Source organism: Callospermophilus lateralis, chromosome 8 (genome assembly GCF_048772815.1).
Source record: "Callospermophilus lateralis isolate mCalLat2 chromosome 8, mCalLat2.hap1, whole genome shotgun sequence".
NCBI classification, from domain to species: Eukaryota; Metazoa; Chordata; class Mammalia; order Rodentia; family Sciuridae; genus Callospermophilus; species Callospermophilus lateralis.
This window is the reverse complement of record NC_135312.1, coordinates 39,113,934-39,137,678: the sequence shown is the minus strand read 5'-3', so window position 1 is coordinate 39,137,678 and position 23,745 is coordinate 39,113,934. Positions and strand designations below refer to the sequence as shown.

Here is a 23,745-nt window from a genome sequence, read left to right as displayed (position 1 = left end):
TCAATGCATGAGCCCTCACCTTGTACAGTTTAAAGAGCAGCCTAATCCTTGATTCTGTGTGTGTAATCAGAGTCTTTCCTTCTTTTAAAGCTACATGACCAATCTTGAATTTTCAGGATCCAGAGTGAACCAACCTGATCCTTCTAGCTGAAGGCTTCCCCCCCCCCCACCCCCAGCTCATATTCAAGCAAATTCTGGCAGCAATGCCAGCCAGCCTTGGGCTTCCCTGACTTCCCTTCTCTTCACACTTCAGTTGGTGACTCTGCCACTGCAATATGAGCCTCTCAGAGCAGAGGCTGGTGATTGTAACGCCAGCTCATGTGCAGCTTTCTCCTATGGCAGTTTGGGTGATTGTCATGTTACTTAATGTGGCTTTACTCACCAAGTTTCACTGTGTTCTTACTGTCAGAAGGAGAGGGGGTGTTGGACAGGTCTGGGTACCTCTTGCAGCGGGCCTGTCGCTCTCCAGGCCACGTGTCCTTTGCTGCACCTCTACTCAGCATCCTGTGGAGGTGCCAGACTTGCGGGCATCCCGTCCTTCCCATCTTCATCTTCATGTGTGTGCTCTCCCCTTCCCTTCTATAGTGGCTGACGAGGCCCTGCCTGCGCCTCTGAGCTCCTCTGGGACCCTTCCCCTTCCACCAGGCACTTAGCCTTTTGGCCATAAGTCCATATCCTTACCTCAGGGCCTTTGCACTGCTTCCTGTCTGCCTGGAAAGCTTTTTCCTAGGTATCTGCAGTGTTTACCTACTCTTTTTTTTTTCCTGCTTATTCTTTTTTAATTGATTTTATTTTTTTAAAATATACAACAGCGGAATGTAATACAATTCTTATTACACATATAGAGCACAGTTTTTCATATCTTTGTATAAAAAGTATGTTCACGCCAATTCTTGTCTTTATCCATGTGCTTATTTTTTTGCATACAATTCTTATTACACATATATACCACAATTTTTCATATCTCTGTTTGTATATAAAGTAGGTTGACACCCAATTCATATCTTCATACATGTACTTGGATAATGATGTCCATCACATTCCACCATCCTTGCTAATCCCATGCTGCCTCCCTCCCCTCTTTCCTATCTAGAATTCATCTATTCGTCCCTTGTTCCCCCTCCCTACCCCATTATGAGTCAGCCTCCTTATATCAGAGAAAACATTCGGCATTTGTTTTTTGGGAATTGGCTAACTTCACTTAACATCATCTTCTCCAAAGCCATCCATTTATCTGCAAATGCCATGATTTTATTCTCTTTTATTGCTGAGTAATATTCCATTGTGTATATATGCCACTTTTTTTTATCCATTCATCTACTGAAGGGCATCTAGGTTGACTCCGCAGTTTAGCTATTGTGAATTGTGCTGCTATAAACATTGATGTGGCTGTGTCCCTGTAGTGCGCTGTTTTTAAGTCCTTTGGGTATAGACTGAGGAGAGGGACAGCTGGGTCAAATGGTGGTTCCATTCCAAGTTTTCCAAGAATTCTCCATACTTCTTTCCATATTGGCTGCACGAATTTGCAGTCCCACCAACAATGTATGAGTGTTCCCTTTTCCCCCACATCCTTGCCAACACTTAAACTTCATAATTGCCGCAGTCTGGCTGGGCACAAATCACGAGCCACTGAATCAGGAACAAACTTTATTTTTGAACTGCAAGAAAAAACCTCACACACGCTCCCGGAGAATTCTCCCGAATCACACGTGGCTCGTTCAGGAACCCACAGCCGGAAAAATCTCTCCCGGAAACCCCTCCTCCTGCACTTCACCAACCAATGGGAACTCTCAGGGAATCCCCGGAAATCCCACCTCCTGCACTTCCCCAACCAATGGGAACTCTCGGGGAATCCCCGGAAATCCCCACGAGAACTCCAAAGTAGTACGAGAACTCCAAAGTAGTGCGAGAACTCAAAAGTAGCGGCAGAGGCAGATAGTAATGCCTCGCCTGTCAATCAATACTGTTGGCAAAATGCCAGGGGCCTTACAGACTCGGCCATGGCTCTCAGCACATAATAGCTGCCATTCTGACTGGAGTGAGATGATATCTTAGAGTAGTTTTGATTTGCATTTCTCTGATTGCTAGAGATTATGAGCGTTTTTTCATATATTTGTTGATTGATTATATGTCCTCTTCTGAGAAGTGTCTGTTCAGGTCCTTGGCCCATTTGTTGATTGGGTTATTTGTTTTTTCAGTGCTTAGCTTTTTGCCTACTCTTTTGAAGGTCTCTGCTAAGATTCCACCTCCTCCAATAGGCCCAATTTTTTGCCATTTCTTAAATATCTACCTTCATTTTTCTTCTGGGCATTTCTTTCCAATAACCTTATGATTCATTGGTTTGTATATTGATGTGCAAATGTTTGTTCTCCCTCCCCATAGTATAAGATGAGCGGAGGCACTGAGCCTCCAGTGCCTAGTGTGTACTGAGCACTCGGTAACTGTGTATTGAAAGGAAGGAAGATCAGCTTACAACTAACAAATAGACGCGTTGGTTTAACTCACAGGAAAAGACCGAGTAAGTAATGGGACAGATAGTGCATAGGAGTTGCCAAAGGGAAGGTGACTGAGAAGTGACTCAAGTTTAGGATTGTGGACGTGGCAGACAGGTGCACAAGCTGAAGGAGGCAGAGGGGCAGAATAGTCTTTGGTCAGCTTCCCGCATCAGACTTGGAAGGAGAAGAGCCCAAGGCCCCAGCCTGATGCCGAAGGTCAAGCAGTGGCATTCACGGTGCCTTGGGGACTCAGTGAACAGACAGGCTAGACAGGTGTGCGGGTGAAGAGGGAGAGCTACCTTAGGATCCTACCACTTAGACACTCGCTGACTTCGAAAGGTGATAAATCAGGTCCAAGACTGGCCTTGTAAATAACCAAGAGGAATGTGCCCGACCCTGCATCTTAACGACAGAGACAGTATTTTCTGCCAGGGTTTCTTCCCCACTGGAAATACAGCCTCTGCTGTTGACCTTGCTGAGAGCCCGCACTGAGGAGTGAAAGATGAAACCGAAGCCCAGGCTTCTGCTAGGCATCAGGGACAGGGGCCTGGGGTTAAGTGAGTGAAGCTGTGACACACAGGAATGTTCACTGGGAGCAAGTCAGTCTGAGCACCCAGCAATGAATCACACCACTACCCAGAGCCAGCCGCCCTCCCCGCCCGCCAAAGTGAGTAGTACTTGGGTCAGCCATGAAAAGTAAAAGGAGATTGATGTGGATTGCTTTTCAGAGGTAGCATATCTTTATTTTTTCTTAATGCTTAAATTATATGCTTCTTAAAAAATCAAAATGGAACAGAGGCCCATAAAGAAGAAAGTAGAAACCTCTTATAATTCACAAGTAAGAACCCTTAGGAGGTAACTGCTTAACAGTGATTTATTGTGCACCTACCACATTTCAAGCACAGGCACTATTTTAAAATGTTCACATACATCAGCATTTAAACAAAGGTCTTTGTCCTCCCTGGGTTTATGTTCTACTGTTGTGCTGTATGTCACAGTAGCCACTAGCTAAATGTTTCACCAGAAACACCAGCCACATTTCAAGAGCTCAGTGGTTATATGTGACTAGTGGTTACTGTATTAGGCAACACAGATACAGAATATTTCTATCAAAGCAGAAAGTCCAGAGGAATAATGAGTGAAACAGTTTGTAATAAATTATTTTGTATTTGTACATACAAATGGGTACGTGTGTGTGTGTGTGTGTGTGTGTGTGTACAAGATAGGATATATGCTGTATAACATAGGTACTGTAGTTCTGCTCAGCAACCTACTCTTGTCAGTTAATCTAGCATCTCTTATTAATCAATAATAGATCAAACACATTAATTTTTATCCTCCCACTGATAGGTATTTAATTAATTCCAAGTTTTTACCATTATAAACAATATTACTATGAAAACCCTTGGAACTTTTACCTTATTTCTCTAGTCCTTTTTTGGGGGCGGGGGTACTGGAGATTGAACCCAGGGGCACTTTAACACTGAGCTACATCCTCAGCCTTTTTGAATTTTTTTATTTTGAGACAGTGCCTCACTAAGTTGCTGAGGTGGCCTCAAACTTGCCTCAGTCTCCTGAGTCACTGCATTATAGGTGTGCACGACTTCTCTAGCTCTTTCTTAATCTGGATTCTGTGACATACAGTGAAATTCAGTAGCCACTAGCCACATAAGGCCAAGTAGCTCAGCATACAGTAGGCACTCAATACCTGTTGACTATGCCTGTGGGGAGCTTTGCAGAAGTTCCCAGAGGTCCATTTAGAGTTCGTGCACCTTCCAGACCTTCATGTCCCCCTGGCCCCAAAGCAAACCAGACGGTGCAATGGCCTCTGAAAATCTGGAGCCTGAAGCTATAGCCAGCAACTTCCATGCAGGGCATTTTCGTCTTGTTTTGTTTCCAGAATAATTACACATTTTGAATCTTACCACATGTTACGTTTATGGACCACCTCCTGGGTGCCTGGCCCTGCACCAGGCGCCAAACCTGTTGCAGGCCTGAGACGGGCTCATTTTATGAGCTCACAATGGAGCTGTTGTGGCAACCGTGGGTAAAGGGGATATGGCTGTTCATTAAGGCTGGTCCTGAGCCCTAGGCACAGTTTCACTGGAATGGAGGCGAGTGCTGGGCCCAGAAAGGAAGGCAGTGATACGCTGGGGTGGAGGGAATTCCTGTGTGTCTAGGTGGCCCTTCTGGGTTAGTGGGGTTTTTCTTTGCACAGTGGAGGCCAAAAGAAATTCTAACCTTTTCGCAGTCTTTATTTCTCAACTAATTCACTCCAACTTGCCCTTTCAGGCCCATGAGATGTCGAGCCCTCTCTGGGCTGCCGTGTGTCTTCTGCCCTCAGATCACAGAGCTGGCTCTGTGCCTTAACCCCTCCCGTCCCCATCCTGCTGAGGGAAGAGCTCTGCCCAGCCATCTTGCCTAAAATCACCCTCCCTCACCTTTATAGAGTGATGGTGAAAACAGCTATGGGCTTCACAATGTCCCTGCTCAGAAGCCAGCGGAAGAGTGGATGCCCTACATCTTTGTGATGAGTTCTTTTTGTAGACAGAATTTGAGTCCCCTGTCAACCAGGGGATTCAGCTCAGTTATCTCCAGCAATGGTTGAAGGAAAGGGGTAAAAGCTGTGTGGAGTCTGTCTAGACGGTAATTAGGCAGGTCAGGAGTCCCTTGAAGGCTGCAGAAAAGAAACCCTCACTCACTCCTCAAGGCAGAAACTGCAGCGCTCTGTCCTGCCCCTTCCAAATCCTAACCACTGGGGTGTCACCTGAGTGGCTTTGAGCCTGTGAGCTTTCCTTGATTTCTCTGCCTTTGTTTCCAGGGTCTGTCTCAAGCGTCTTCCTGGTTTCAGGGAGATATTTTTGTCCTCCTCTCTTGCCACAGGCTCATTGGCAGCCCTTTCTGGATTGCATCCCATCTCTGAATCAGGAATGGCTGACCCACACACTAATCCACGCCACTCCAAAAGAAAATACAGAAAAGTGATAGATAAGGGGCCTCATTTAGTGAGAGCTTAAATTTCAGGCCCAGCAATGCTGGCTCGGTTCAATGGAGATTTACAACAACAGGTGCAGGGGACCTAGAGTGAGGCCCGAGCTGTGTGCCCCTGGGGGTGGGGAGAGGGAGGGGCCTCACTTGATCTGTCTGCTATTGGGAGAAAAATAAACGCCATTTGCTCTTCTATTCTTTTAAGAAACAAAAGGGATGAAAGAAACTTTAGGCCAGTAAGCTTCCCTCTTATTCTTCCCTATTCCCCAAAGAGATCAGAAAATGATCCCTTATTTTTAACCACTTCATCTTCCCCCAAAAATATGAGGGTGAGAAGACACTGCTGTCCCCCTGTGCTTCCAGAATCTCATAACAAGCCCAGTGGAGCCGAAGCTCAAAAAACAAAATGGAAAACAAAGGGTTTAAAGAAATCTTCTTCCAAATGACAGTGGGAACAAGAGCCTGGAGACGGCCAGACAGTAATTTGAAAAGCTTTTAAATATGCCATGATTTGAACTTCTGATTTCGCCCTTTTCTACAAATGGACAATTAGCGTAGTGCAGGTTTGTGTAATTAACAGGCATTATAGAGGGCAGCGTTCATGGCCACCTGGGTAAGAAAGCATTTCCCAGCAGCATGTCATAGCCAGAAATGACACTGTATTATTTGCACACTCTTAAGCCCACTTTCATTGGCATTTCTAAAGTGAAGTACAACCTTATCTATTTTTCCTCATGTGCATTGGGCTTTTGGTAGTATTTTTCAAACCAGCAATTAGACTGGAAATGGGCTAAGAATCAGACTGGAACACAAACAGTCCTTACACTATGGTTCTTCACAGCTTCTTTTTTGACCTGTACCTGCAGGAAGACTTCCATGTGGTCTTTTGGGGGAGCTCTGGAGCCTCTGCTGCAGCTATATCTGTTCAGGTCCCCAAATATGCCCCCTTGTCCTCTTCCACCAACATACACACATACCCTTGCAACGATGAAGAACAGGGCGGGACAGGGTATGGAGGGTAACACAGCAACAAGCTACTTGCAGGAAGGGGTACATCAGACATGCTTCCTGGAGGGCAGGTGGGATCAGCCACCAGTGGGTCTGGGAAGGACCATTGATGGAAGGAGTATCTGGACTCCCTTTCCCTCTCTCTGACATGCTGGCCTGGCCCATGGGTGCTGAAACTTTGCACCGGGGAAATATTATTCCCGGCTGTAATGGAAGGATTGGCAGGCTTTCTCCAATTCAGAGAACAATAAAATAAGCAGATCACATTTTTCCAAACCTGTTCTCATCCATCCTGTGTTATCTTTGTTGCAGCTTTGTCTTTTGTAGCTACTGCCCCAACCGCCAAAAAAAAAAGTAAGCAAAATTTAACATAAATATCGCCAGCAGTGCTTAACTTGTGGGCAGGGTGTGATGATTGCTCTGTGTACCTTGTTTTCTCCTGGTTCAGAGGAGAAGTCACAGTTAACAATTTGTCATAGTGTTCCTCTACTGGGCGGCCTTCAGGTGGTCTTAAGGTGCAGCCTAGCTCCCAGGGCTCTGCCACCTGGAAGCTTTTGAAAACAACCAGATCCTGGGCTGGGGATGTGGCTCAAGCGGTAGCGCGCTCGCCTGGCATGCATGCCACCAGGGTTCCATCCTCAGCACCACATACAAACAAAAATGTTATGTCCGCCGAAAACTTAAAAAATAAATATTAAAATTCTCTCTCTCTCTCTTTCTCTCTCTCTCTCCCTCTCTCTCCCTCCCTCCCTCCCTCCCTCCCTCCCTCTCTCTAAAAAAAAAAAAAAAAAAAAACAGATCCAGATAACCTGTCAAGCCAGCTCTGAGAGTGGGCAAACCATATTGAGCTCTTCAGACCCAGCATGAATGTCAGCACACTTTGAAAGGGGACTTATTATAGTATAAATGGCAAGCTTGTAATTCAGTAGAATTAATTTAACTGAACAAAAACAAGCAACTTTTTAGGAAGCACTTATAGTGAGATCTGCCACTTTGAGCCCTTGGCTATGACTAGTAGGAGCCCATACTCCTCGGGGATGGTGAGATTTGTGAACACATGCTCTGTAAGTGGCTGTATGGCAGGTTTCATGACTGGGAAAGCAGCCCAAAGTCAAAATTGATATGAAAGAGATCTGATTTTCCCATGGTAAAAGCCCAATAATAGAAGATTATGTAACTAATCAAAAATCCAATGCCTACATTTTTTGAGAAATACCCTCAAACATTGTATCTGTTTCAGTTACTCTGAATGGTGAACTTCAGGATCTCTTTGTCTATAATATATTTAGATTGGTTTGATAGACAACATAATGACGAACATGAAATTGTATCAATTCATATGATACAGTGTCACATCATGTATTGAGTTCTCAAGGTTTCCTTTAGTTAGCCACATACAATCTTAAGATAAAGAAATTCTCTATCTTTCAGTTATGGTAGTCAGAAGAGCCACCTTAGAGATATTTCTCAGAATCATCTTAGAGGAGATTTTTAGAAATAGTTGGGTCATTTCATGGCTTTGTGATAATCTAGTATCACCTGATTTGCTGCCTCCTTGGCACTTCTGCTTGCACCTCAGATAGGATTTCTGCTTTCTGGGCCTGATAACTTGACCTTGAACCCTGCCAGGCAAAGCTACCCTTAAAAATGGGTGCATTCCAAAGCATGTTCCTAACAGTTTCTTTCCTTCTTCCTTCTACATGAGTTCTCCTCAAAAGCCTCAGAGCTTGGGCAGCCACATGCAGCATGTCACATTCTCTCTTCACTGTACAAGTCTTCCCATGTCTTCTACTCATCCCAAACCTGCCTAATGATAATAGAATTCAGCTGTCATTTGTTCCTTTAATCATCTATTTTAAAAAGCTGAATTTGCTGGAGGCTTAGAAAGCAGTGGAACTGGTTTTTCTTATATTTTTATGAAGATAGCTGTTATCTATAAAAGATTAGGTGACATATATTAAGAAGCATAATTATATAAAAAACACCCGTGGACCCACCATCCTGTCCTGTCCCTTTGCTTACACATGTCCCTACTCCACTCTGTCCACAGGTAACCACTGCTCTGAAGTGTGTATTTGTCATTGTTGCTTCTTTTAAAAACAGTTTTGTCACATATATATATATTCCTAAACCATGTGTGGTTTAGTTTTGTGTGTTAAATAGACAAACAGAATTCATCATTGCATAGAATTCATCAGAGCAACCACAGAGGTTGCTCTTCTCTGGTCGCCTTTTTGGGAGTTGATCTGTTTCCCAGTGTAGGCTGCAGTTGCTCAAAACCAGCTGGGAGCTCTTTGTTTGAAATTTCCTGCAGAGGTAGTTTATCATTGAGATAAAGTTTATTATCAAGAAAATCAGTGCTGTTGCTGTACAGAATGTTTACTCTGATTCCACTATTTTTCCTACAACCTCTCTATTTTCCCCATTCATTTATTTAAGAAATATTTAGTGGGCCAGGTAAGGTGCTAGGGACCAGCAGTGAGAGTTCAGGAGAGGAGAGTTCAGAGTCTTGCTCCCATTGGAGCTTGTCCTTCTGCCTGCTTCCCTCCATTGTTACTTAGGCAACAACTGTAGTTGCAGGATAAGAGATTATAGGATACAGAGCAGGAGTCAGCAAACCAATAGGACTGTCCAACCAGTATGGGCAGGAGCCAGAGGGAGGCTTATGAAGAGACCAGGAAATAGCCTTCATGGGTACCTATCTATTTTGGGCCCTTTGTGGCCTCACTTTGGTATTTCTGGCACAGATTTTGTTAGAATACCTCAGACACTTAAACATATTCATGTCATTGCTTGTTTAAGTCAGTTTTTTTTTTTTTTTCTGCTATGACCAAAAGACCTGACAAGAACAATTAGAGAAGGAAAAGTTTTTGGAGGCCGTTCATGGTTTTAGAGGTCTCAGTCCACAGATGGCCAACTCCATTCCTCGGAGTCTGAGGTGAGGCAGGACATCATGGCAGAAGAGTGTGGTGGAGGAAAGCAACTGGGAACATGGTACTAGGAAGCAAAGAGAGAGACTTCTTTCACCATGGACAAATATATACTCTGAAGGCCCGCCCTCAAGGACCCCCCTCCTCTAGCCACCCCCTGCCTGCTGACAGTTACCACCCAGTTACCGGGTTAACTATCAGCAGGTCAATGCACTGATTAGGTTAAGGCTCTCACGAACCAATCATTTCACCTCTAAATCCTCTTGCATTGTCTCCCAGGTGAGCTTCTGGGGACACTTCAAAATGTTATCTAAACCATAACAGTACTCTACCCCTGCTGAAAAGCCCCTGCTGTGTGGTGTCGCTCAGGGCCTCTACAATGAAGGAGAACATGGGCTCTGTGACACCCGAAATCTGACAACCTAGATTACCATTCTTTTATTAGAGGACTCAAAAGTCACACCAGGTCATTTAGGTGAGATTGATGATGTAGCTGAGACTGTCTGGGTAGTATAACTGGAACCTCAGGAATGTGTTTAGATCTTTTCTCATTTGTAATAATATATATAATGGATATAAATTTTTGTATACTTACACACATTTCTTGTATTCCTCACCTGCCTTCACATGACCCAGTCACCAAAATAATGTTAGTAATCCTTCTGTAAAATATGACTAATGCCAAAACACTCACACCTCGTGGTTCTAAAGCCATCTCTGTGTGCCCACGCACATTTGCTCTTCCCAGTTAGGTACTTCTCAATAGTCGGCTACGTTTGTCCCCAAACCTACTTATGCCAGTTATACTTGTTACTAAATTGCAAAATTTAATTAAATGTTTTCATGTAGTGATAAAATAGAAATTTAGAAAGAAAACTGTTTTAGAGACAAACTTAATTGAATGCTTTTGAAAATAAAGATAAGTCACTTTTTAAAAATGCATTTGTGGGCTGGGGACGTAGCTCAGTGGTAGAGCACTTGCCTACCATGTATGAGGCCCTAGGCTCCATCCTCAGCACCACACAAACAAACAAAATAAACCTTTCAGATTAGGTGTAAATAAGGCAACTACAAAGGATCAAAAGACAATAAAATGTAAAAGAATTCTGCCCTCAGATTATGCTGAAGTTCTCTTTAACTGCCAGTTCCATTTTAAATGGAGTAAATGGTATATCAGAAATCCTACAAGGTACATCCTGCATGTTGTTAAGAAAGAACTGTGACCAGCAGACAATGCTCAAAAAATAGACCTTGGCCTTTAATCAAAGGATTACTAAATGAGAGTATATTTATGTTTTTTTAAATATTTTTTAGTTGTTGATAGATCTTTATTTTATTTATTTATATGTGGTGCTGATAATTGAACCCAGTGCCTCACACATGCCAGGCAAGGGCACTACCACTGAGCCACAGCCCCAGCCCCAACATTTATGTTTTAATTTAAAAAATACATTTATTTATATGTGTATAAGGATGGATGGGTGAATGGATATGGATATGTGCGTGAGAGATTGATTTTTCGTGCTCCTCTCCTTAAATAACTTTCCCAGTCTCCTGTCTTTCCAGGAACACTTGAAGAGAGAGCTTCTATTGTTTGCCTTATGTACTTGGCAGGGCCACCTGACTCAGGAGTCATTTTAAGTAGTCACATCATTAGAAGATTTTAGATGTGACACCACTTGCTAAAGACTTCTTGGTTTTTATTTTGTTTATTTATTTTCTCCTTTAATGAAAGCCCTGAGAAAACTCCATTTTTACACTCATTTCAAAAGAGAGAAAAGGCATTGTCACACTGCTGGATGGATGAGGTAGGTCGTGACCTCCCAGTGCTCTGCCCTATCCAGCCATGTCAAACCCCCTAGCAGATCTTTTCTCTGACTGGTCCCTCGAGGTGGGCCCCCTGCAGCTTGCAGAGAAGCAGCCAGCAGGGGACAAACAAGAAAGTAGCCTGTGCTTTCAATTCCAGACCAGTTAGAAGGACAAGAAGAGCATCCTTGGGCCAGAAGAAAAAAATGGCCTCATGACCAGGCCTCTTGACTCTTAGATTATGGTCTTTTTTTGACCCTGCCTTTTTCCAAAGTTATGAGGGGCCAGAAAAACTTTTAGAACTACGAGAAGAATAATATCAGTAAATAGGGAAACATTTCAAATTCTAATCTAGCCACGCTCCCTGCTTCAGCACATCTAGCCACACAAGTAACTGTGCCCTGTGTTTAATCTGCGTGTGTGTGTGTGTGTGTGTGTGTGTGTGTGTGTGTGAATGTGTATGTGTGTAAGGCCTTAGATAAGAGCTACTTCGGTTCCAGTCCAGACTGAGGCAAGTCTCCCATACAAGATGCTTTATTTGCTTTATTTTCTTGAATTCACAAGGAATAAAATCAAACCATGGAAACGATGAAAAGATGTCCCAAGAACCACAAAGCTTCAAGACCATTTCATACAGAATAGAATATCTCAGCCACATAGAGGAAGGAGCAGAGCTTCATTCCAGCCATCCCAAGGGGATCGCTAAGTGATTCAGCCTGCTTTCCATTTTAACCTTGTTGTGGCTGAAAATGTGGCCCACCATGTACAGAGCCATGGAAACCACCTTTCTGCCTCTGCTGAAGGCAATGGACTTGAGTAAATGGAGAAGGGTGGGAGGGGAGGGCAGGGAGGGCGGGCATGATACAGGAGCCCTGCTTTGTTACTCTGAGGAGTAACTGGACCCCTGCCCAAGAGATGCCAGGCCACAGAGAAAGAAACTGCAAGAATGAGTCATCCCCTCCCCCATTTGGGAAGAAAACAGGGGCCTCCCTTATCAAGAGGTAGGCAACTAAAGTACACAGACTATGCTTAGCTAAAGGCTAGGATCAGCTTCTGTTTTATTACCTATTTAACTAAGTGGATTAAATGGAGTTCACTGGAATTGTACACTTAAGAGTTCCCTTACAAAATGCTGTTATCTCAGGAACTGGCTTAATAAAGCAGGCTGTCAGGGGCTTATTAGAAGTAACTGAATACAGCACCTTACAGAGCAAAGATTCAAAGGAGCCCACACAGCCAGGCCTAGGAAACCTCACACCTTGTGTGGCCAAGGGAGAAGGGCCAGGATCTAGACCTGAACCACCAATTAGCATCTGCTCCCAGGACAGGCCCAGGTCTTCCCAGGAAGAGAGGCAATTACCATTCCCTCCATTTTAAAAGTGTTTCTTTAGCTTGGTGATGAATTAAGTATTTTATTTAAAAAAAAAAAAAAGTGTGGGGGGGGGTACTATCGATTTTTTATATGTGTGATCTTAACACATCTGAGACAGCAGTCAGTACTGGGAATTCACAGAACCACCTTTGGAGAGGGCCTGCAAGGATTTGAATCTCAGGTTTACCATTGACTCGAGAAACGACCCTGTGGAACTTCTCTATGGCTCACTTTCTCCATCTACAAAATGAGAATGACAGCAGTATCTGATGGGTTTCTGTGGAGGTTAAACATGCTAATATGAATAAATTTCTTAGAATAGTTCCTAGCTTAGAGTAAGCATTCCATGATTATAGGGATTACTATCCTCTCAGAAAATAACTCACCCCACTTAATAGCTTTTGTATCCACATCCCCTCTTATCTGTTAATTTCAACGTGAACTTGAAATGAGCAGCCTTCACAGATGAGACTTTGAATGGTGGGAGGCCATGTACATGGACAGCTCAGGTCTGTAGTTAGGGACATTTTGGATTCTGGCCCTGCTGGTGATAGCAATATGTGATCTCCCACAAGATATTTATCTTCTCTGACCATATTTCTAAAGAATTTGCACGTTTAACTTTCAATTTGGGTAAATAGATTTTCTAGTGAAGATTAATTAGGAAAAATGCCTAAAGACTGAAAAAAACAAATCCCCTTTACCTAGTGTCACCAAAGCATGCACATCCTTGCATACTTCTTTGGGGATAACAGATGAGTTAGAGTTAATGATTTGGATGGAAGTTGCCCTGGTATGGCTGATTTGAACAATGGACATAATTGGCTATTTTTCAGGAGACTTTTACTTTATTAGTCAATTTTGGACTTTTTGTTTTCCTTCCAGCAATTTGACAGTTTTATTTTCCTGTTGAATTCATTTGAGCTCAATTCACCAGAAACCTATAAACACTTCTTTCAAACAACCTGCTTTTGTTTAACTTCAGTGTACAATCAACAACTTCCATGTATAATCTAGAATTTTTAGTAAATAATCTTTAGTCTAGCTGATGATTCTACTACACTCAGCTTAATGGGTAAATATACTCCTCACTTTCCAAAAAATTAAGCCATATAAAAAATTGGATAAATTTCTCAATTCTATAGAAAGTGAATTGATTTAAATAAAAAATGTCAGTCTATTAGATAGGTTGTCTTTTAGAGAAATAAAACACTTTGCATAGTATTAGAACTAGTATCATTTTCTTTCTCCTTAGTTTTGTGCCTTTTTTATTTGAAATAGCAATACATACTCTAAATCTTTAGATATCATTGATATAATTTCTGACATCTTAAATGGTTCAATCTGAGAATTTGTAAGAAGAAAGCTCTTGACTGAGTGAGAAGCCATTCCCTTCCAGGACTTCTTCTGGTTGATTGGTGCCAGATGCACAGACCCTATTGTGTCTTACAGAGGACAAGCATGGTGTGATGTCATTCAATGGTCTGTGCCTGTGGATCTGAGCTTTTCTTGGTGATGAACCTCTTTAGGAATCAGGAGGAAGTTATGAATGTGTTCCTTAGAAAACTGCACACGTGCTCCTTCTCACAAAGTTTGGCATTGGGTTCCAGGGAATAAGAACATGTGACCCCTGAATCCTCTCCATCAGCTGGCTCCCTTCCAACCCCTGCGGTTCATAGATCCCATGTGTGTAGGGTCTGTTGAGCACAGGGAGGATTTTTTCTCAGTGGGCTATGGTTTGGGTGTGGGTTGTCCTCCAGGGTCATGTGTTGGAAGTTTGGTCTCCAATGTGGTGATATAACTAGTGGTAAAACTGTAAAGAGGTAAGACCCAGTGGAAGGTGATTAGGTCATTAGGGGCACTGACCTTGGAAGGGATTAATACTGGTTTTACAGAGAGAGAGTTCTCAAAATAGCAAGTTGTTATTAAAGGAAAAATACTGGTCTCTCCTCATTCTCTGGCTTCTCCTCTCACCATGTGATCTCATACATTCTCCCACCATGATGCCACCTGTCATGTTGTGGTGTAGCTAAAGAGCCCCTTGTCAGAGGCTGAGCAGAGAGGTTCACCAAATATTAGATTTCCAGCCCAAACCTATGAGCTAAATAAACCCTTTTTCTTTATAAAGTTTCCAGTCTCCAGTATTTCATTATGACAATGAAAAATGGATTAGCACAACTATACTTTGATTTTTTTTCTTAATGGTAATGAGTCAGATGTTTCTGGAAGCAAGAAGACAAAGATTAGACAGAGGATTTTTGTCTGCCCTTTGAGAGTTATTATATAAAATGTCACACAGTCATTAAGAGTATGGACTCAGCTATTCGTGTGTTACCTTGCTACTTGATAGATTAGGGTTCTTTTGAATGCTTCTATAAATGTTATATAAATTCCTTTTTAAGTTTAAGCTTGTTTGATTCTATCATTTCTCCCTAAAAAACAAGTTCTCTGATTAAAATCAACAAGTGTCTCTTCACTTTATACTAAGTAGGATAGCTATAATAAAGAAAATGGATTATTTGGGTAATAAACAGATAAAGCTAAACCCTCTTATACTCCTGTTGGGAATGTCAAATAGTACAGTGACTTTGGAAAACAGTCTGTTGTTCTTCAAAAATTTCAACACAGAGTTGTCATGTGACCCAGCAATTCTATTTCTAGGTAAATACCCAAGAGAAAAATGTGTATCCACTCAAAAAATTGTACATGCAAAACTAACAATTGGTAGGAAGAACCCAAATGTCCCTTAATTGAAGAATGGGTATATAAAATGTAGTGTCTCCATTCAGTGAAATATGGGAGGCAATAAAAAGGAATGAAGCACTGATACACAGTACAACTTGGATGAATCCTGAAAACATGGTAATGAAAAGAGCCAGTCACAAAATGTCACATATTCTATGATTCTATTTATATGAAATGTTCAGAATTGGTAAATCCATAGACAGAAAGCATTTTGGTGGTTGCCAGGGTGTAGAGGTAGGGAAAAAATGGGATGTATTGCTGACAGGTATGTGGTTTCTTGTTGGCGAAATAGAAGCTGTTCTAAAATTGATTGTGGGTGCTATTGGATTGTGCATTTTAAATGGGGAATGATTTACATCTTAATAAAGCTATTTCCAAACAACAGTGACAAATGAGAGGACAGCTCTGGTGCAGCCTGCCTGGGTTCAATTACAGTGGCAGCTCTGGAGTCAAGGACTTGAGACAAGGATTTGAGTGCAGTTACTGCATTTGGAAAGAGCCCCTGATCACAATGAGCCAGCAGGGAAGGAAGGAAGACTGATCAAGGGGACGTTCATGAATGAGTTTCTGCTGTGGGTGGCTGACCCCCTCAGAAAGGCTGTGGAGACTACAACTCAAAAGTGTCCCTGCAAGGAGTGAGAAAGTGGAGTTATTTCTATGTATATGGATTGTCCAGCACTTCCAGTCTGCACCTGTGCAGGTTTGACACTCTTACAACCAGAGAAAACTCCAGATGGGGATAACTAGAGACAGACATGAGGGACAGAGAGGGAGACAGACAGACATGCAGGAACTTGATCTAGAAAGCACTCAAAGTGCCCAAGAACTGTTCACCAAACCTACAGGTGACATGAGGGGTGACACTGCAGATATGGGCAGGATTTTGATAATGTCCACTTTTGGGAGTGTTACCTAACCTGCACCTCAGTTCCTGCATCCTCAAGATGAAGAACATAGTTGCTCCTACCTCACCAGGGCGATGTGAGAAGTACTGAGTCAATGCTCATCTGATGTAAATAAGAGGGCCAAGAATACACATTTTAATCTTTCTCCATTTTAAAAACGTCTGTCTTATTCTTGATCTTTTCTCTCCTGAATGAGCTTCTAACAAAATAGAGAGTGAGTCCATCTAATTCAAAAGGAAATAGAATGAATGCCAAGAACACTCTGCGAGGCCCCTTTGTGTCTCCTCAGCTCTGAATGGCTGCCTTTTGAAATATCCTTATGCTTTGTTAGCACATCAGACAGATGCCCATCCCAGCAAGTTCTGCTATTGGAGCAACTCTATTATCTTTTTTCAGTCTTTCTGTCTGACTTTATGGAAACAGTTAGTGGGATTCAAGCAAGGGAGCTTCATAAGGGGTCTCTTATATTTTCCTTTGAGGCTCCTTGGACGTTCCCAAAGCTGTATTCTGAAGAGTGCAGCCCCTAGGGAGTTTCTTTCTATGAACCGTCTGCAGTGTAGGGGTCTAAGCCAGTGGCTGCGACCCCAGGCATTCTGAGCACCACTTCTGTCAGAGGCATTTAGACTCAATATGTTTTGTTGCTCATGGGTGATTGAAACAGCCCAGTTGGTGAACAGCCAGGGCAAAATGGGGTTTTTAAAAAATTCCCAACTGTATTATCAAGCTCAAGCTGTCATGAGGAAAACTTAATTTAAGAATTTGCTCACCTAAGAAAATATTTCTGGATTGTTTCAGGCTGTGACTCTTCAATTAACCTGACATCTCACAAATCCAAAATTGCCGTGGATGAGCTCTTCAGTACTCTTCGGGACATTGCCGGAGCTCGGAGTCTCATGAAACAGTTTAAGTCTGTGTGTGTCCCTGGGAATCACAGCCACCAGGCAAGTGCATGTGCCCTAAAGTGACTGTCTAATTGGTTGCACTTTGAGGATTCAAAGGCTACAACTATACATATAGAAAGCCTCATTAATTCCTAAGATGAGGGGTTCTTTCTAGATGAACGCCTATTCCCTTTTAGTTCTGGGCTTGGGTTCCACTGATTCTGAAAGCTCTCAATTTACTTGTACCCTAGGCTTGATGCAGTAGGATGAGCACTGGATTGAGACTCACCCATAGATTTTGTTTTTTGTTTTGTTTTGTTTTTTGGTGGGGGGTAACCAGGAATTGAATTTAGGGGCACTCAACCACTGAGCCAAATTCCCAGCCCTATTTTGTATTTTATTTAGAGACAGAGTCTCACTGAGTTGCTTAGCACCTTGCTTTTGCTGAGGCTGGCTTTGAACTCATAATCCTCCTGCCTCAGGTTCCAGAGCCGCTGGGATTACAAGCATGCACCACTGCACCCAGCACATCCATAGTTTATTGACTGTGGGTCTGTCATATGCTTATTTTATAGCCCTAGGCAAGTGTTTTTGTTTCTTTGGGAGGTGCCAAATGAAGGACTGCCCCTAGATGAATCCTAAGTTTCTGGATCTAAACAGTCTGTAAACATTTTGAACAATCAGAATAATAAAAATACTTAAAAATTATATAATAAGGAAAAAGAAGTTTGTGAGGGGCAAATACTTATTATTAAAACCTCCTCAGGGCTGTCTGAGAAGAGTAAGAGAACATCAGAGAATGTTTTGACCATTGAGTAGGAAGATAGTATGAGAAACCAATATTAAAATGAAACTCAGTGTGGGGAATGCACAGAAGAAGCCAGAGGGGAGCTCAAGGAGTGAAAAAAAGCTGTAGCCATGGAGCATGGGGAGTCTCTCTAAGGTTCCTGGTGACCAAGCCTGAGCTTCCAGGGAAGAAGAGAAGTTTCTGATGGAAAATATCATGAATTTTGACTGTGGGAATCTTCTCCATCTTCCCATGAAATCTTTAGTAAAATCCACTGCATTTGTTAAAACTTCTTAGAGAGCTGAATGTGCTCTTAGTGAGGACTGTGTCACAGTGAGAAGCTAAGCTTTAGAAAGTCAGCTCTGTAAGGGGGTGTATAGACAAGCTAACGCTCCCCATGACAGCTAGCACATCCTGATTCTCCCCCGTGTGTTTCTATAGCAGCTGAAGTTCCTAAGTATAGCAATCTGCACTTAGTTTTTCCTTGGATTCCAATAAGTAAGCCCAAGAGGCATCATCCGAGACCCAGGAAAGCCAAGCGACCTACCCCGGGCACACAGTGACCAGCGGCAGATTCTGGGTCTTCTCAGCCAGCACAAAAATCTCCTGCTCCTCTGTACTATGGTTCTCATGGAGGTTCTAGAAGTATTGATTGATGGTGCTGATGGTCATCCAAAATCACTTGCCACTATACTGAAGACCATAGAAATTGGCACCTGACTTAGAAACAAAGATATGAGCATAGCACTCCCACAAAATATAATCACTCAGATCACTAATCACATGAGTTTGTCATTTTAAAAAATCAGCAATTTAAATATTGCCGAATGGATTAGTTCCAAAAGAATGATAGAACTGGTGAAGTACGATGAAGTTTAGGCCAAAGAAGTCAAGAAGCAAATGACTGCTGTAGTTAGAAAGAGGAAATAAACCACTAACTTAATGAGGTCTTTTCCGTTTTCTGATCATTGTGGTGAGGGATTTGGCCTGCTTCATTCACATACACATGCATTAGCTATAAACCTTGAGCGTCATGTGGACAATGATGAGCAGTCCAGCTGGATTCTTTGCTGTCAGTCCTCCAGGCCTCAGAACTCTGTCCTCTGTCATGGCCTGTTGTATCTACTTCCCCTAATAGGGAATCAGTAACATCAACACACTCACCAAAGACCCTAGATGGCCACTATCAGGAAGTGGGGGGTGGGGTGGGATAAAGTGTGCATTAAATAAATAATGCTATGAACACATAGTGAAATACTGCACAGCCATAGAACTAATGGGCTTAAGCTGGGTATGCTGGCAAGGGCCATATGGAATCTCTGTCCCAAGGTCTGCTTCTTGGGGAAGTCCAACTACAATAGGTTCATGATTCATTAGGTGGAGAAAAACATTACAGATCATTCTGTAAAGCATTATCCTATTTCATAAAGATATAATAATATAAAAATATATATGAGTATGTATGTTTAATAAGTCTTTAAAATTTGGGGAAAAAATTGTAACAGAGACCTTCTAGAGGACGGGGAGCGTTGGATGGACAGGGAGGAACACTGACTTCCTGCTTTGTATTTAATATCTAGAGGAAAACCTTTCGATGGGATTAGGGATCGTTTTTACCTGTTTGGCTTTTCAAGTATTTTGAAATTTCAAAAAATTTTAAATTGCAGATGTAAGCCTTGTGAGCACAGGGCTTCTGATCTGTTTTGCTCACTGCCATATCCTCAGTGCCTAAAGAGGTATCCTACACATAGCAGGTGCTTAATAAATACTTGCTACATGCATCCTCTGTGGAATACTTACGTCTTTATTACAGATCACAGGATAAATTGGTATAGAAAGTGCTGGATCTACTTTTGAAGATAGGACTTGGCTGGGCAATTTTCTATCCATCTCTTCTCCCAATTTGGCCCTCAACCCATGGCTCCAGGAGAAATCTGTGCTTTCTGTCCAGTGCTGTGCTTTCTCTCTCTGCAAAAGAGATATCCTGGGCTCCCCAGCACACCCAGGAAAGCACTACACCTGGTCGGGCCATCCGCTCCTATTCCAGATCTGCCCTGTGCTGTGCTCTGGCTCTCTGCCCTGGTCTTGGGACCCCTGCCACCTCAGGTCCCTCCCTAGTGCCCTCTCTCCTGCTCTGATGCACACATGCTAACTCTCAGAGGTACGCGTGTTTCCCCACTGGTGCTGGAGGTGCTTCTTATTGTATCTGCATGTATTATCCTGCATGTATCCATCATGGTTCAGATGCAGAAAGCAGACCCCACTCCTGCCTTTGAAGGAGAATGTGGTTCATACAAGGGATTATCAAACCTCTGGAAGACCCAGAGGAGGGAGATCTGCTCTCAGAAATAAGTTTCGAACATCACCAGATCTGGCACTCCAGGGAAGCCAGGACCTCGCCACGGTCAGGGACTGGGATGGGGGAACGAGGAGGCTGCTGCTGAAGCTCCTGATGTAAAGAACATGCCGCACTGCTGGAAGCAGCCTCTGTGCTGCTCCCCATGGATCAGTAGGGTCGGGCCCAGTACTTGCCGCTTCTGGGTGAGCAGGGAGGTAGGTGGAGGGATGCCAGAGTGTGGGCCCTACCCAGAATGGCATTTCCTATGCTCTTCATTCTTTGAGAAGGAGGTTAGCACAGAGGTTAACAGAAGATTGTAGAGCCAGGGTACCTGTGTTCACAGACCAGCTGAGCCCCACACTAACAAAGTGACTTTAGGCAACTCACTTCCCTATCTATTCCTGGTTCCCCCTCTATAAAAAGGAACTTATAATTGTGACTCTCTCACAAAGATGCTTTAAGGATTTGTAAGTTAATACTTATAAAACTCTCAGGACAGCATCTGAATGTCACATAATCACCATCACATAAATATTTGCAATGACAGCCATGAAGAAATTCAGAGCAGAGAGCCTTGGTCATCTTCTGCAGCATCCATCCTTTCCTTTGACCAAATGAGAGCTATGCAGGAGGACCTTCTGAAACTGGCCATTACTGCTATGTAGTGCTAACCTCTTTCTGAAAAGGTTGTGTTTGTGGGTCCACCACGGCCAGCGAATTCCCGGCTCCCACGGTGCCTGTGCAGCAGGATTTTTAGTGCTTCCTTTTCCTTTTTTTTTTTTTAAGAGAGAGAGAGAATTTTTTAATATTTATTTTTCAATTTTCAGTGGATACAACATCTTTATTTTATTTTTATGTGGCGCTGAGGATCAAACCCAGCACCCCACGCATGCCAGGTGAGCGCTACCACTTGAGCCACACCCCCAGCCCCAACTTCCTTTTCTTATTGCACACGTCCCGGTTCCATGGAGGCGTGGGCACCTTCCTTGGTGCCAGTGTTTGATGTGCCCCTGTTCCTCAGTGGTGGCATCAGGAGCATATCAGCAGAGGTCTCAGGGCAAGGAGCTGACAAATGTCGATGGCTCTTGCATGGCCTTGGCATAAGTCTCCAAGAGCAGAGCTGTGCTGAGAAACTCTGCACAGATGTGTGCAGTCTCTTGTGCCTTTGGCATGCTGAACGGGAGCATTAGACCCAACAGTGTCCAGGAAGTTTGATTCATCTTGTGCCCAGTGAAAAATAGATCTCTGAACATCTCCACGCCCCTCTCTTTCTTCAGCGAGCCCCAGCCCTGGCGGCCAGCTGTTCATTTCCCAGGCTAAGTTTGATTCCTTCTCCTGATTCTATCTACCTAAACCCAGACCTGCTAAGTGGCCTTATGGAAAGAATCAGCATGAGACATGACTAAAACTGAAAGCCAGGAAATGTGGCCCTGTCCTGACATCTACTTCTAAATGGCCATGTAAACTCAAGCAAATTTCTTTACTATCTTTTGGTTTTGATTGCCTCATATTGAAGTTGAGGGACTACATTCAAATTTTTTAAAAATAATCTTCTATATATAAGGATGGGATGGATGGATGGATGAGTGAATAGATAAACAAATGAAACGTTGATTTAATCTGCAAACAATTTCCATTAAGAAGATGAAAGGAGAAAATAATAGGTCATAGTATAGCAAAAAATAAAAATAAATAAGCCATGGAATAGTCAAGTAAAGCCACAGTTTCAAGCAGATGTTTATCTCTGCCGTCTTGGACTGAAACAAAATGAATACCCTCTACAAGTCTAGTTTCATGAGAAGTTGGTGTTTGGAGTCAGTTCTGTGGAAGAGGGAGAAACAAGCGTGGGGTGACAGTTCAGGTTTCCTTGGAAACGGATATCCTGGACCGTGTTTAAAGTGCACCAAATTCTGGAAGTGGCTGGAGTTAGACTGTTATGGATAATGTCGGACACTGCTGCTATACCTGGTACCTTTTCTCAGGCAATGAAAGTCTTCTAGATATAACCACACCTTGCTTATCTCCACCACAAGATTAACTGGGGACATTGGCATGAGTATTTTATTTTTCATATTTTGTTTAAATGTGGCATATTTTGTTTGCTTTTCAGTTTTTATTTTTATGATTTTTTATTTTTATTTTTTATGTATTTTTTGTGATCCTGGGGATTAGTACCCGGGCCTTGTGCATACCAGGGAGGCACTCTACCACGGAACCACTGAGCTGTATCCCCAGCCCTAAATACGGCATTTTTAAAAGTCCAGTTTGTTCTTAAGAAGATACTAGGCATTTAAAGAATGGAAAGCAAGGAGTTTCTGATATGAGATCAGCTCTGTGACACTTTGGCTGTTTCACATGTGCCGCTATCAGGGCATCTCTTCAGGCTCCACCAAACCTTCAGCCCCATGAGACCAGCAGACAGGGCCGGCTGTGTGATGACCACTCTTGCCTTTGTAGGCTCATTCCCATAAAAACAAGAAATGTTAAAACATTCAGTATAATTATACTGATGTAAAGGAAAACATATTAATATTTCATTTCAAACATGATTTTGACCTAAAGCTTCTTCTTTTTTTCCTTCTGATATAAAAAATTAAGACATTGTCATGGACCCTGAAAAGTAATGTGGGCCCGAGGTCTGTGTGTCCTGTGCCTTCCAGATAAGCTGGCTCTGTAGTCACAACCCCACTGACAGCAGTCTGCCCAGGACAGGAACAGAGCTTGCCATCAGAGGAGCACCAGGGGTTGGCTTCCCTGCAGTCGTCCTCGTGACCACCCGTAAAGCATGAAGCAGCCCATGCAGCTATCAAGGAAGGAGCAATGCATCTTGGTCCTGAGGGGACGTTCAGGAGTGAGAGGACTAGCTGCTCATCGGGTGGGTGCAGGAGTCCCTGGTTTTAAAGCCTCATATCTTACAGGAGCTCATTTCTCAGCAGCAACTCCGTGGGCATAGCTTCCAGTGCTCCTCCCAGGGACACGCCCAGGTATTATTCAAGTCATCGTATTCAGGAGCCCAGAGCTCTAGCTTTCTATCAAATATTTGTAGTTCTCCCAGTCTAATGCAGTACACTAAGCCGGGGTCATTTTGTCATAAGCACTCTTGCCTGGCTACATAGTTTGACATTCTTTCTTTATCAGGTTTCCAGGGAAACAGCTAGAAAGTTAACCAAAGGTCAAATTCCTAGGCAGAAGAGAAAAAGGGTTTAATGATCCTTTGCTCACACATGCCAATTGTTAAGGGAATAATTCTATTAATATTGCTTCAAAATTTACAGTGTGTCTGTAGCAGAGACAATACTGTGTGTTCCCCAAACTCTATTTACTTGTCCTGAGCATGCAGTGAGAGTACATTTTCCAGATTCTCTAGTAGGTAAATGTGGAGGGGTGACTAATTCTGGCCAATGAACTATGGCAAGAAGTGACACATTTTCAAGCCAGGCCCATAGCATATCTCTCTCTCTCTCTCTCTTTCTCTCTCTCTCTCTCTCTC

At 43.0% G+C, this 23,745-nt stretch overlaps 1 protein-coding gene across 1 annotated transcript in view; it reads left to right on the top strand.

Moving 5' to 3' along the window:
• Positions 1-23,745, top strand: part of Scfd2 (sec1 family domain containing 2) — a 399,900-nt gene that overhangs the window by 343,536 nt on the left and 32,619 nt on the right. Inside the window, exon 6 of the mRNA XM_076864547.2 lies at positions 17,045-17,190. Coding sequence (XP_076720662.1) covers positions 17,045-17,190 — 146 coding nt within the window. The remainder of the gene's footprint in view (positions 1-17,044; positions 17,191-23,745) is intronic.